At 47.0% G+C, this 13,843-nt stretch overlaps 3 protein-coding genes across 3 annotated transcripts; all 3 read right to left on the minus strand.

Moving 5' to 3' along the window:
- Positions 1-3,234: 3,234 nt before the first annotated feature.
- On the minus strand, positions 3,235-4,577 carry K441DRAFT_560645 (NAD(P)-binding protein; the record flags this gene model as incomplete). The annotated part of the gene is made up of 4 exons (XM_067643499.1): positions 3,235-3,282; positions 3,359-3,533; positions 3,647-4,270; positions 4,423-4,577. The coding sequence occupies 4 exons, from the start codon at positions 4,575-4,577 to the stop codon at positions 3,235-3,237; spliced, it is 1,002 nt and encodes a 333-aa protein (XP_067503942.1).
- A 1,203-nt stretch (positions 4,578-5,780) lies between these two features.
- On the minus strand, positions 5,781-7,856 carry K441DRAFT_110875 (glycoside hydrolase family 72 protein). The gene is made up of 5 exons (XM_067639957.1): positions 7,572-7,856; positions 7,382-7,512; positions 7,211-7,316; positions 6,862-7,149; positions 5,781-6,792 (listed from the first exon to the last, which is right to left on the minus strand). The coding sequence occupies exons 1-5, from the start codon at positions 7,578-7,580 to the stop codon at positions 5,884-5,886; spliced, it is 1,443 nt and encodes a 480-aa protein (XP_067503943.1). The 5' UTR covers positions 7,581-7,856; the 3' UTR covers positions 5,781-5,883.
- A 99-nt stretch (positions 7,857-7,955) lies between these two features.
- K441DRAFT_636142 (Sec7-domain-containing protein) lies at positions 7,956-13,319 on the minus strand. The gene is made up of 7 exons (XM_067646461.1): positions 12,768-13,319; positions 10,176-12,715; positions 9,488-10,123; positions 9,049-9,437; positions 8,893-8,999; positions 8,459-8,841; positions 7,956-8,400 (listed from the first exon to the last, which is right to left on the minus strand). The coding sequence occupies exons 1-7, from the start codon at positions 13,147-13,149 to the stop codon at positions 8,137-8,139; spliced, it is 4,701 nt and encodes a 1,566-aa protein (XP_067503944.1). The 5' UTR covers positions 13,150-13,319; the 3' UTR covers positions 7,956-8,136.
- Positions 13,320-13,843: the final 524 nt, after the last annotated feature.

Genomic DNA, 13,843 nt, shown 5'->3' on the forward strand with positions numbered 1-13,843 from the left:
AACTTACCCTACTTACATATATCCTACATTGCTCTAGCGTACGATTCTTATTTCTTAATTTAGACTTAGCGATTATAGGCGTTTGCTTCTCTCCTAGGCACTATATAACTATAGCACGTAGTAAATAGGCGGATAAGGGCCTCACGGAATCACTGCTGTAGGTAAGACGGGTGATTACCCAGGATCTACCTCTGTAAAATAGAAGACCCGGCATGGCGCCCTTAGGGCAGCTAAAACGGTATATAATTTCAAAAAAAAAAGTAAGCTGCCACCCCAAGCGAGCCGCCACCCTTAAAACCCCACCGAAAATTCACACCTTAATATCTTAACAACCACTCAATAATAAATTCTAATAATTTAGATTTAGACTTTTATATATACTTTATAGCTTCTATTAAAGTTCTATAGTAAATAGTTAAGTAGTTTTTAAGATATATTGATTTGGCCTTAATTTAGCCCCTAAATTAGGCTAAATTAATATATCTCAAAAACTACTTAACTATTTACTATAGAACTTTAATAGAAGCTATAAAGTATATATAAAAGTCTAAATCTAAATTATTAGAATTTATTATTAAGTGACACGTTATAGGTAAGTAGAAGATAAGTTAAGGTAGAACGATCTTTATGTAATAAAGGATAAATGCTTTCTAACCTCTTTTATTTAGAGACTAATTGCTAGTTCTTCTTTAGAGGAGAACTAGCTCCCTATATAATCCTTTTAAGACGCTAGCAAAACCCTTCGCCCCTTATCTATCTAACTGTGTCTTTTAAGACATAGATAGAATATAGATGGGATATAGATAAAACCTCTTACTATCTTATCTAATATGTACCTTCCAAGGGATTCTATTATAGTAGGTTAGTAGATTATCTAAGGCTATTATAATCTTCTCTTATAGTTAAAACTATTAGTTTATTATATAGATCCAAATAGTAGTTCTTAAGGGGAGCCTAGCCTTTATCCGCTAGGTATAAGAATTATATCTAAAACTTAGTAAAGGATTAGTTTAACTTTATTATTAAGCTATTATAGTTATAACACGCATCCTATACTTTATTTAGGTTTATATATATAGTAGCTAAATTCTATAGCATTTTACTAATAGATATAAAGCGGGTAAGGGAGTTGTCCTTAAATTTAGCTTAAAGGTAATATTAGGCATCTCCTATAGTTTAACTAAAGAGGTAAAGCATCTTAGCTTCTTTAGAGGGGAAATAGTTATAGTTAACGCGGAATTCTCCTTATACTTAGATCCTCTAATTTTTAAAAGTAGGGTTTATCCTATTAGATAGGAGTTAGGGGTTAAGGAGCTTAATAGACTTTAATTACTTTATTATTATATTTATACTCCCTAGTATATTATATTTAATAGAGTAAGTAAATTAGCTAGGGCTTTAAAAAGGGGAAGTTAGGCTATTTTATAGGGCTGTAAGGCTTTTTAGGATCTTTTATAGGGTCTCTTATATATTTCTTACTTTAAAATAATTGGCTTTCTAGCTAACCGCAAGGGCACGAATCTACTTGCGTATATCTATAATGTTATTATTATCTTTAATTTCTAATCCTAATTAGATTTTAGGTTCCTCTTAAATAGAGGCAGCTCTTTTAAATAAGCTTGCTTTAGGTACTATTACTAGCTTCCTAAGGTTTATTAGTATTATATACTTTGGTTTTAATTTTAGGAGTATAGGTCTAATCCTATCTAGCTTATAAAGTAAGATATTATTAAGGCCTTCCTAGGCAGTATAGTATTGTTTAGTATCTAAGTATAATACGTTAACGCGTTATTGCAGATAAAGTTTTTTTTAGAGTGGGATATTAATTAAGACCTTTCTAAGTAATGTAAAGAGAGCTTAGTATAATATAACGGCTTATATAAATGCCTCTAAACTAAAGCTTGTAGAATGCTATCTTATAAAGATACTAAGCTAAGGAGAAGAAAAAGGGGTTGCTAGGGCCAATATAAACAAATATATAGGGTAAGCCGCTAAGGCGCTAGCTTTGGGCGAGCTAATCGTAAGTCGGCAGAATTTGGCAGAATTTGGCATGTAACGTGCGATAGCGCCGTTATACCTATAAAGTAGCTGTTTAAATACTTATTAAAAATACGCGCGTAGAGTTCCTTCCTCCTAATTATACCTTAGTATATTAGCCTTTTAATTAAGGGATAATTATAAACTTTAAGCTGCTCTACTGGTAATATTAGCTATAATTTATAGTAGAGGTCTTGCTTTAAGATAAGAATCTAATTAAGTAAATGCAAGTCTTATAGGCAATTTAATGGTTAGTTAAAGCTTAGAAGGAAGTTACGCTATAAACAATTAAGAATTGCTTTATTAAATCTACGTTATTTAGCTCTCGTATAGGCCTACGGCCTTACCCTTAAGATTATCTAGATCCTTCTATGGTTAATAAAATATAGCAAATAGTAGAATAACTACTTGCAGTAGGGAGAATTTACGCCGTAATAAATATTTAGGAATTTATTAAGCAACCAGGTAAGGAAGTAGAAAATTCGTTAGAGGATCTTATTAAGTATATAGTGAGCTCTACGCAGGGCCCGATCGCGATATAGAAACGGATAAAGAAGTTATTAAGCTTAATAAGGCGCTTATAGCCTTCTAAAAGCTTCGTCTCTATAGGGAGTAGTAAGCAATTCTAATAGAGACGTAATTATGACTCTATTAAGGCACGAGCGTCGAATTCAAGGCCAACGACCTTAAAACACCAAGCAGCAATCAATCGCGATGTATTTTAGTATAGCCGATCGCTTAATTACGCGTTCACGCACGTAGATACATAATACCATTACCTAATTTTGATCTTGGGTGCATTTTATATACAAGTATGCAATACAACGATACCCTTGGTATTACGATACGCTCGGCCGAATAAACGGTATCGTACTAAAGAGATTTTACTGTATTAAGTATTAGAAGAGGCATAGCGTCGATAAGGCACGCTAGAAGTGCTATTATATTCTTAAGGTCTACTATTTCTAAAGGGAGAGAAGGGGAACGGTTTTAGGACCCTTAATTTCTATTTTCCAGGAATAATCATAGTGGGGTTCAAACTTGAGCTAATAGGGATCCTAATATAAGCTATGGTCAGGGTTATTCTTAGCATCGAGGGAAAAGTCTCCCTCAAAGTGGCCGGAACAACCTCTAGATTCGGCAGCGAATTTCCTGTCAACCCGCGTTGGGGGGTAACATTAAGGCTAGTATTACATTTTATGGTTGCAGCAAGAGCTTCCCCGTCGTTTTCCTACCCTCAATATCCTGCGAGTCGTCAGTACGCTCTACCATTGCACGGGAAAAGAGAGTTTGGGCACTGGGGATAAGAAGCCTTGCATACCTGATGGGCCTGCACAATGTCCTCGAGCGGATAGATCTTGTGGATGTTGACATCCATCTTGTCCTTGGTCATGAAATCCCACAGCTCGTTTGCGTACGTCTCCAACTCCTCGCGCGTAGTGAGGTAGCCAAACAAGTGGGTCCGCATGAGTCTCAGGTTGTTGGGCGCGAGACGTCTGCAGGCTGCGTTAGCTCCTTCGCCGGTCCCTGAACCATCCCCACAGCCAGTCCCCAGACGGCTCGAAACGCCTCCCTAGAAAAAAGGAGAAGAAGAGCAAACCGCACTCACGCAATCGCCACGGGCGGCACCGCCCCGCTCGCATTCCCAAAACTAACCATGGTCCCCTTGCGCTTCACGCACGCCAAACTCGCATCGAACGTCGTCTTCCCCACGCCATCAAACACCACCTCGACGCCCTCCCCTCCCGCGGTATCAACCACCTTCCTCACAAACGCCTCGCTGTCCTCCCCATGATACTCCATCAGCACCTCGGCGCCATGGCGCGCCGCCAGCTCGCGCTTCGCCTCGGTGCTCGCCGTCGCAATCGTGCGCGCCCCGACGGCCCGCAGCAGCTGGCACAGCCACAGCCCGACGCCGCCCGCCGCCGCGTGCACGAGCACCCAGTCCCCCCGCCGCACGCGGTGCGCCTCGCGGATCAGCGTCAGCGCCGTCAGGCCCTGCAGGATGGCGGCGGCGGCGTCGCGGAGCGAGATGGAGCCCGGCACCGGGATGCAGGAGGACGCGCTCACGGCCGTGTATTCGGCGTAGGCGGACGTGCCCATCCACACGACGGGCGTGCCGGGTTGTAGGTTGTAGGTCGAGCCGGGACCGATGGCGGTGATGGTGCCAGAGCCTTCGCGGCCCAGGATGTAGGGGAACGAAGGGGGTGGGTAGAGGCCGGTGCGGAAGTAGCTGGGGGCCGGGGGCCGCGGACGTGTCAGTGGAAGGGTCCTGTGCGGTGGGTGGGAGCGGGGGGAGCAAGCAAACGGGCTAGGGGAGCGGGTTCGAGGGAGCGGGTTTAGGGGGTAAAATGGGAGGAGAGGAATGAGGCGATTGTGTCCTACGTGTCGATGTAGTTTATCCCGATGAACTCGTTCTTAACGAGCACTTCGCCCTCCTGCGGTTCCGGCACGGGGAGGTCCGTCTTGTACTGCAGGACCTCGATCCCGCCCGTCTTCTCGATAATCACGCCCTTCATCGTCTTCGGGAGCGATGCCATGGCGCGGAGCTGGAGCGGGTGTCGCGGGGACGGTGTCAGCTGCGAGCGGAGGGAAGATGGTCTGAATGAGGCGGTCGAGCGTGCGATTGAGGTTCTGGAAGCGGATGAGACGAGGCGAGGCAGGAGGAGGGACATGGGCGAAGAGGGCGGATTTATAACATCAATGGGCGGGGTGGGGAGGAGCAGGAAGTTATGTATGCTGCTTTGTAACTACCGTGCAGGGCGTCATTGCTGCGGTGGGAGAGCTCTAGGGCCACGGAAGTGCCCCGCCCTGTAATGCCCCGCTCTGTAATGCCCCGCTCCTGAAACGTGGGAGCTGTTGCATGACACCCGCATAGAGACTATTGCTGTGCCGGGTTGCTCGTCAGTAGTAGGGCCGGCGCCTGTTCTCGCGGTTCAAAGTGTATTTAGTCAGACGTCAGATTCGATGATGACGGACGACAGGGCTCCTACTTAAGCTGGGAGTGGGGAACGTGGATGGAAAGCTTGACTGGTTAGGGCTGACAGATATTCGCGGTGGGCCTATGGCTGCAATGTAGCCCTTCTGCAATAATTTTACCAATTGCCTTATCAATTAATTCCAGGTGTAAGTGATATCTAAAGAGCGACGGCATCTATCATGTGGTTACGCTTGGTGATGTGCAGCGCCGTCTCTTGAGGAGTTCTTTTGAAAGCAATTGCACCATGTGTGAAATCACACTAGCTAGCAAAGGAGAGTGATGATGATAGAATGACTATGTTCAATTACAAGCTACAGGCTCTCTAAAAAACCCCTAGTGCTGAACAATCAATCCAAATCATTCACTCCCCGATTCTACATCCGCACCATCTCCATTCTGCAACACAGGATGCTGCCGCCCTTCGGAGAAGGGTTTGCGAGACTTGGCCCTGACCCATGCCTCTAGCCTGTCCACTTCCTCCTGTAGGAATCCTAGATACAAGCTCAGCAACCGAAGAGAAAACACAGGCCATCGGTTGAAGAAGTTTGACACGGCAAGCCTGGTAGAATCCGACTTGGTATGACCGCTAGTCGGAGCTACATGTTTGCCATGACGACCGGTGCCAGACCAAGTCTAGGTAGAATATGTGCGGTTAGCACCAGAAGAAGAGCAATGAAATCACCCCAAATCAATATAAACAGTTGAAGACGATAAAAGACACCCGGCCTGCACCTTCGAGCAACAGCTGAAGGAACGCTTACTTTAGTAGGAGAAGGAAAAAAAGGACATCGTCAAAGCACCTATTATCCAAACTAGGATTAGTAAACTAATGGAAGAGATAACTAGATAATTCCTCCATTGTAAGGTCATAGCATGAGCAGGGCCGTTAGAGCAATTACCAGTAGGCTTCCGGTAGCCACACTGTAGTTCTTACCGGCAGCACCCTTCTTGGTTGGGCTTGCTGAGGGAGAAGCTGTTGTGGTGGTATTGGCGCTAGTGCTCTCACCCCCAGGGGTATTGCTTTCATCATTTGGCAGAGGCTTAATGGCCAAGTTCTGAATCTGGTTCCCGTTGCTTGCGTAGACGGCCATTGGAACAGCGGTAGCTGTGACCTGCACGAGCTTCCCGTTGTTCGGGTTCTCGATGCCATTATTAATTAAGTCAGTGGCACCATCCGGTGGGGAGGGAATAGTAAAGTTCTTGCTGAAGCCGGGGTCGTCAATCATGTCAGTAGAGCAGGCCGGCGGAGTCAATGCGGTGGCTGTTGAATCCGCTGACTCAATGAGAGTGATATTCAACTTGTTGTACTGGGCCTGCAGGTTGTCGTAATCTGTACGGAGGGAGACGGTCGAATTGTCGTTTATTACAACGAGGCCGAAATCAGCAGGCTCCTCGCTGTATTCATAAACCAAGCCTCCACTCAGAGCTGTCATTTCGGGGCTGTAGAGAGCTGCAACCTCATTAAAAACTCGCGGAGTACCCTGAGGCTTGTTGCAGCCATACTCCGAAAAGAAGACAGGAATAGTACTATTCTCGAACATGGTGGTGAGGACATCGTAGCCGGAAGTCTGGAAAGTTGCAGTACTGCCACACCAGGAGTAGGAATTGAGTCCGAAAAAGTCCGAGCGGGATTCGTCCGTAGTGCCATCGATGGCGCATTGAAGGTATGCCCAGGTATCTTGTAGGATTTGGCGGACATCAGCTGCGGAGTATCCGACTGGGATTGTTCGAGTAGAGTGCTTTGCAATGTAATTCTTTAGGTCTCTTTGAACGGCCTGTTCAAATGTTAGCTGTCAAGTACTCAAACCTAAAACCCCAAGCTTGAATGAGGAACAGTCGTTTACCCTGATATACGGCGGATTATCCTTGGACGTCGAAATATCGTTCATAACCTCGTTAGCAGCAAAGAAAGCCAAAGTATTCGGATATCCCTTAAACGCCTCCACCACCCCAAATATACGAGTCAGGTATCCAACATTGTATGAGCCAGCCGGATTCGACCTATCAATGCTCTCACCAGAGAGTGGCGAGTTAACATCCAGGATCATGTAGATACCAACGGCATTGAAGATACTCGCGCACTCGTCGTGGTTGGCTGAGGGATCGATATTGTAGACGCGAATCGTATTCACCTAGGTTCATTAACTCTATTCCCCGCAAGAAAAATCTCCGAAGCAGCCAGCCATGACGTACCCCGAGTCTCTGCAGCATTGCTGCGTCGCGAAGGCAGACGGTGCCATTGCTAAGCGCATCCTCACCGGCGTCGGGATTGTAGCCAGATTGTCCGCCAGGCTGGTAGCTGTCGCACCAGTTATCAGCAATTGTTTTCAATTAAAGCTGTTATAGAGCTGGAGGCGGGCTTACTCGACGCCAATGATCATCAGCCGCTTGTTTGTCACCGTGTCCACAAAGTCCTGCCCGTGCACCTCAACCGTGTGTACCGCATAGGTAATGCCGATGAGCGACGCGAGCAGCAGCGCGACTGTGCGCGGAATCTGTAAGCCTTGGTTAGAACAGTGAGTTTCAAACATGTAGCAACGCAATTGGCACTCACGGATAACATTGTAAGTAATTAGCTGGCCGACGCAGCTGTCCAGAATACTTGGTTGATATATGTAAGATTGCACGGCTCCCCAGTCAAGATATGCGGTCGAAGAATGCACTAGTTCAACTTGCAGAGCAACGGAGTCGCGAAGCAACGAGTGGAAGTCGACCAGAAGTCGTAGAGTCGGTGGCACCAGCCAAATAAAAAAAACAGGAAAGGCAAGTTTGTGGAGGAGAGAAAGAGAAGAGGGAGGCTCACTTCACCGAGATGGCGCGCTCCGCGTCCCAGTTAGGGCAGCTCAAATGACGATGCAGCCGATGATACCGGGGGTGTGAGATTAGACCTAATCAAGGCAACCCTATCATCAAACTTGGCAGCGAATTAAACGTCATTGGCGGCAATGGTGAATATGAAATTTCTCTTAGTTTCAAGCTCCCACAGATCCCCTACGAACCCGCTCCGAGAAATGCTTTGCGCTAGTGCCAAAGTCCCATCCTCTTTGTATCATATTCTACATTTCCCCAAGAAATCCTGTCGCAGCCCTATTCCTACACCTTATAGTTCCTTACCCTTCCTAAGAGTCCGCCTTTCCCTCGCCAATCGCTGCCTCTCCCGATGCCGGCCCCTGCTCATCCGCAACCGACTTCCTCGCCAGTGTTGGTTTCTCAGCTTCCTCTGGGAAGAGTTCCGCGAAAAAATTGGGCAAGAACCTGTCTAGTCGCGTCCACGTCTCTGTCCATAATTCCTTCTGCTCCGGGTTCTGATCAGGTGGAGCTAGGTATCCACCATTAGACATGACCAACAGGATGTTTTTGAGATTTTCCGAGACGGCTTCCTCCTATTTAATGTTAGCGGGTGCGCAAAGTAACTATACAAAGTTGTATTCAAGGACATACCAAATTATCTCCTTGGCCACTGTTCGTCAGTCGATCCATTATGGAGATGATCTTGAGCCATAGATCAAGCATGCCTTCCCACTCCGAAAGCATAACGAGATAGTGTAGGAACACCTTGCAAAGCAATGTTGACGCCCGCACTCTCGTTTCACTCATACCCACTGGATCCGACTGGTATACCTCAGGTTTGAGAAGCTGGGTAATTAACGGGAACAAAACCTCGCCGAAAATAGCTGTCCACTCTTTGTGGTCCGGTGAAGCTAGCTCGTTGGACAACAATGTCCGCTGGAGAGAAGCAAAGGCTTGCTGACGGATTTCGCGGCAAGGATTGAAGCATTGCGTAGTAAGCGCGCGTAGAATGGGTGACCAGTATGCGGTCCAAGCTATGTGTCGTAAGTATGTTGTATCATGCAACGTAATAAGATCATGCTCACCTTCGTTCGTCTCCAATTGTGATTGTTCAATAAAATGGGGCACCCGACTCGACATCTGGTAGATAATGGCCATCGCTTGAGTTCCACGGGTGACCACTTCGTTATTCCTTCAAACTATTAGCACCTCCAACTGCCACATGATGAACAGGAACTTACTCAGGCTTCTTGGGTTTCGGCGCCTTCGCTCTCCTTTGCGCTTGATCTCGTCGTTGTTCCTCCAAAGAACCAATGCTACCAGCAGTCGCAAACTCATTCAGAAGGGCAATAGCCGCCTCATAGTTGTCTGCAATTATGCCTGGATTAGTAGAATTTGTCAATTCTTCTACAATTTGGAAAACGTCTCCTGCTGCTTCAGAAACTGAATGTAGTGTGTTGAGGATAGACCAAAAGTCAGGCGAGTTGGCCATCTCATTCCTAAGACCCGAAGATCCTTTGATGCAGTCAGACATCCCTTTTAGAAGTGGTTGCGCGCATTGCTTCAGAAGCTCCTGGTCGAAGCTCGAGAAGCTGTGTAGGACTACCGGAGCTCGGATGAAATCGAAGTTCTGTCTTCAGTTAGTGCGAGCAGATAATCAGAAGAAAGTGAATTTCTTACATTGCTAGCTTTTAGAAGACTCAACAGGTAGTAGACAGACCTAGCTATCACCACCGGGTGCAGTTTAGCGGCGTCTCTTATCACCGTCTGTAAGGCATCTGTAACGTCCTTCGCTAGTTCCTGCACCGTTTCTTCGTCTCGTAAAGCCAAGACAGTCGCTAATTCCAGCACAAAGACAAGGCTTGGGTCATATACAGGCTGATTGAATTTGGCCTTGTTTCCATTTGGCCTTGGGCTAGCTGGAGGTAACTCGGGCTTCACCACAATGACCCGTGGAGAAGTATCTTCTGGAATCTGCTCTAAGAGAGAGAGAAGTAGAGATTTGAGTGACTCGACAGGCAGCTGGCTGATATTCGAGAGGATGTCCTCGAAATGACACTCTTTGACGGTGTCTACAGTGCAAAGAGTATACTCGATTTCCTGATCCGAAGGCTCAGGAGGCTCATCATTTGCAAAGCTGGAGACATAAGATGTCAGAGCGGAGAAGATGCCTGTATCGGCTGGCCGGTCGGCGCGGTCGATGACTTGAGCAGGGCTTTGGAGGGGAATAGGAGGGAGGGCGAGAGTCTTCTGGAAAGATAGGAAGTATGGAGGTATTAGTGAGTTGACGAAGAGGTTTAGCATTATATGAATTAGCTATTTGCTGTTAGCAAATCTTCTCATAATGTGAGCCGGGGGTTCAACTTACATGATTCCAGCCATCCCTTATGGAGACTTCATTTCCTTTAATAACTTTGAAGAGCACAACTGTTGCCAATTGCGCTCTTTCATCACGACCAAATCTGACAGCGGTCTCGCTGACCATTACACTCTTTTTGTCAACCTGAACCTCAGTGTTAAGAGCTGTGCTAGGAGGCACCTCAAGGGCTAGTGTGCTGATATATGACAAGCAAGAGATGATTCGATCTAAAGCGTCACCGAGTCTGTAGTTGGCAGCAATTTGAGCGCACTGGTCAAATCCAATTACAACTCGAGAGAAAACTGCATCATCGGTAGCTGACATAAAGACATAGGACAGGGTCGCTACAATCGGCTTCCACGCGGCGGCAAACATGTCTGCATCGAAGATGTTTGTATCGCATATCACAAGATCAGTGGCGGATTGGATCTTAATTAGAAGCTCCTTCCACGCATGGTCGTAGGCGTGCTTGTTGTCGTGCTCCTCTGGCAAGATGATCTCGCGCGTTTTTATGGAGTCATAAATGTCTTGCAGATAGGTGGGGTCGAAGTCTTTACCACCGTTCACTCCACCAAGATTCTTAGAGAAATCATGGAAAGACATGCGATTTGATGATTTCAGATTCGGATTGTGTTGGTCAGTATTAAGCATGATAATAGCGTACGTAAGCACGAACACGGCGTCTTGATTGGCGATGCCTTCGGGGGTGGCTTTGGAACAGTACTTATCAGAGAATTCTGTAACAATTCTCTCAATGAGTGCAGATTCGCCAGGCAATCGGAACGAATTGAGAAGCTGTCTGAGGGCTTCATCAGCACGCTGACCTGCAAAGTCGAAAAGGTCCATGAAAGCGCTTAGGATAGACTCATTTGACTTCTTCGAAATAAACTCGCCGAGGACTTTCTTGTCTACTCTAGTGGTGCCTTTGACGAATTCGGCTATGCATCGAGGATCATTAGGGTCTTTGATGATTCCCTGCGAGGCGAGAAATGCTATCCCGGCTTTGGGGTTTTCGTTGAACTTTGTTGCACCGCGAATGATAATCTTCTTCCGTGCACGCTGCTCTCTCAGACGGTCTGTGTCGGGATAGCCTTCTGTCACTGGCTTGTCTTCTAGTCGGTCAGCGATGGATTGGACATAACCAAGCAGAGCATCCAAGCATAGCGGAGGCACATTGACAGTGCTCCACGTTGCGGAATCTGGGAATGCATTTCTTGATAGAAGGCCCACAATATCCATGCAAAGGTCGCTACGGTCAGTCTGGCAATCGTAGTTGACAAAGAGCTCGACCATGAATGAAGATATTCGAACCAAAGCTCCTACATTCTCAACCATTGCTTCTCTAGCGTCCGGTTTCCTCGAGCCACCTTCTAGGCCAAGCCGCTGCCGATCTTTCACGGGGACTGGCGTTGACCTGCCACTGCCGTTTGACTGGGATGGTGCTGGCTTAATAAGGCTTGGAGCTTGCGGCACACCTTCGTAAAGAGATGGCTCTATCCCTGGCTCTAGCGGTATTTCAACACGCGGGAACAGACAGGCGATAAGATAAGACAGGTATAATTCTTGCTGAAGCTTAAGAACCCCTCTGCAAGTCGCCAACAAAGTTCCAGCCACACGCAGGGATTCATTGAGGATGGCCATGTTTTCGGAGCGCACAAGCTGGAATAAATGGCGGCACATGGTGTCTTTGGCTAGATTTGCAAGACTTGGATGGTTCGCAATAGAAGGTCCGGCAACCTCAAGCGCTACATCTACAATTCGTAGCGCCATTACCCTCATTGTGTCTGTATGCTGTCGATCATGGGGATCTAAAAGATCCACAAGGACTCGAAATAGCTCCCGTATGGAAGGTAATGAGTATGGCTTAATCTCCACCGGCCTCTCTGCCTCTGCCGTCGTTGGTAGCTCCAAATTACTGCCATTGACGTTGGTTGACGCGGTCTCTTCAGTCTCCTCTTGACTCTTCTCCAAACTACTCGATGACCGGCTATCTTCGGGTTTGACTCCAGGGACAGCAAGGGTGTCGCCATTGACCGCTGGGTCCATCCTGACAGCGTCCATATCATCCTTGGTATTCTCATCTAGTGCTCCAGGTTCTTCACCAGCCTCAATCTCCAAATACTTTAGGCGCTCAAAGATCACCTGGCACATTGATACCATTGATACCTCTGCTGACCTCCGCAGCAATTCCGATAGCCTAGCTTGACAGCACATGCTCAGCCCAGTCTCCATCATTTCACATACACTATCGTCCCCAAGTATATCTCCGCAAGGCCCGGATATCGTGCGCTCCATAAGGTTGAGAATCCTAAGGAGAACAATCTCGTCTGCGGCGGAATCAGTGGCCTCGAATCGGCAGTGTGTAGCTGCTGACGACAATAGCTGCATAGCTTCCGACAACCGGGGGGAATCGCGACTTATAATGTTGTATGAAAGAAATTTGGTGATAGCAATGAGCGCGAGAGAAGTTATGGGGGCGGAGGTCGAAGACGAGCGAATGACTTGAAGGAAAGGATGGAGGAGCGAAGGAGTATCAAAAGTGCGAATATCTTGATTACATTTAGTAGAGCTCCCACATATGATCTAACACAAGGGATTTACCTTTACAATCCTTGAGATCGTTCCGTAAACGCGCAAATGCAGACATCAATGGATTATCTTGCATGCTCTTGCCCTTCCTCCCTCGAAGCCCCCATCGACTAGCCACCGCATCGTCTTCCTCCACAGCGGGTGCTATTCCCCGGCCTGACCTCTCGCGCCTATGGCCCCTAGCTGGTCTAGCTGAGCTCCCCCCTAGTATAGCAGATACAGAAGAATGCGCCCAACGGGCATGCTTCCGCATTGCGGAGGTGACTGTGATGCATTCTGTAACAACGAGAGCCACCGGGTCCACCGCCACCGATATCGCCGGGGGATGCTCGAGAGCCATAGTAGAAGCTTCTAATGTGGACGTGGAGCCCTCCTGTTCAACGTCATTGCTCATGGTGAGCTACTCTTCGGTGGTGTCGAAGATTGTATGGGGGTGCGAGCTGCGTGAATTGCCTAGCTTGGCGAAGGATATTAGAATTTAAGGGCTAGAAATGCCACAGAAATGCAGACCCAAAGACATTCTCATGAGGTCAGAACGCGTGGGGGTAGGTTGCCGTGGTCCTCTGGCTGCCTTGATGCAGGACTACTTTTACGATTCGCCAAGCGAAAAGCGAAGCGGGACTTGAGGACACCTCGGCTTGACTTGCGGACTTCTCCTTTTATGTCGCCGCCTGAGTAAGACTCATCTACGCAGTATCTCTACACTTTTTGAAGAACAATTACATTAAGTTTGAAGTTTAAATATGGCTCATCTATTGATACAACACGCTGTGCCGTCCATATTACACGGCGCCCAAGATGCTGGAGGTCTATATATATAACATCCCCTCCGGCCTCCTTCCTAAACTTCGACAAATTTCGAAGCGCAAAAAGATGAGAACAAGTATGCATAGAATGGAGGCCTGAAAAGAGACCTGCTCGCATATGCTTGCATGGTCCTCTACCCTCCGTGATCATTAAATTCCTTTGAACTCCATCCATGTCCTGCATTTTCTGTGGAATGATTGGAAAAAGTGCACACGCGATGGTGAGAACCATGATGCAATGTTTCAAAAGATTGGTCCCTGGATCTAGCGGGAAATAAATTT

The sequence above is a fragment of the Cenococcum geophilum genome, assembly GCF_001692895.1.
Source record: "Cenococcum geophilum 1.58 unplaced genomic scaffold K441scaffold_21, whole genome shotgun sequence".
NCBI classification, from domain to species: Eukaryota; Fungi; Ascomycota; class Dothideomycetes; order Gloniales; family Gloniaceae; genus Cenococcum; species Cenococcum geophilum.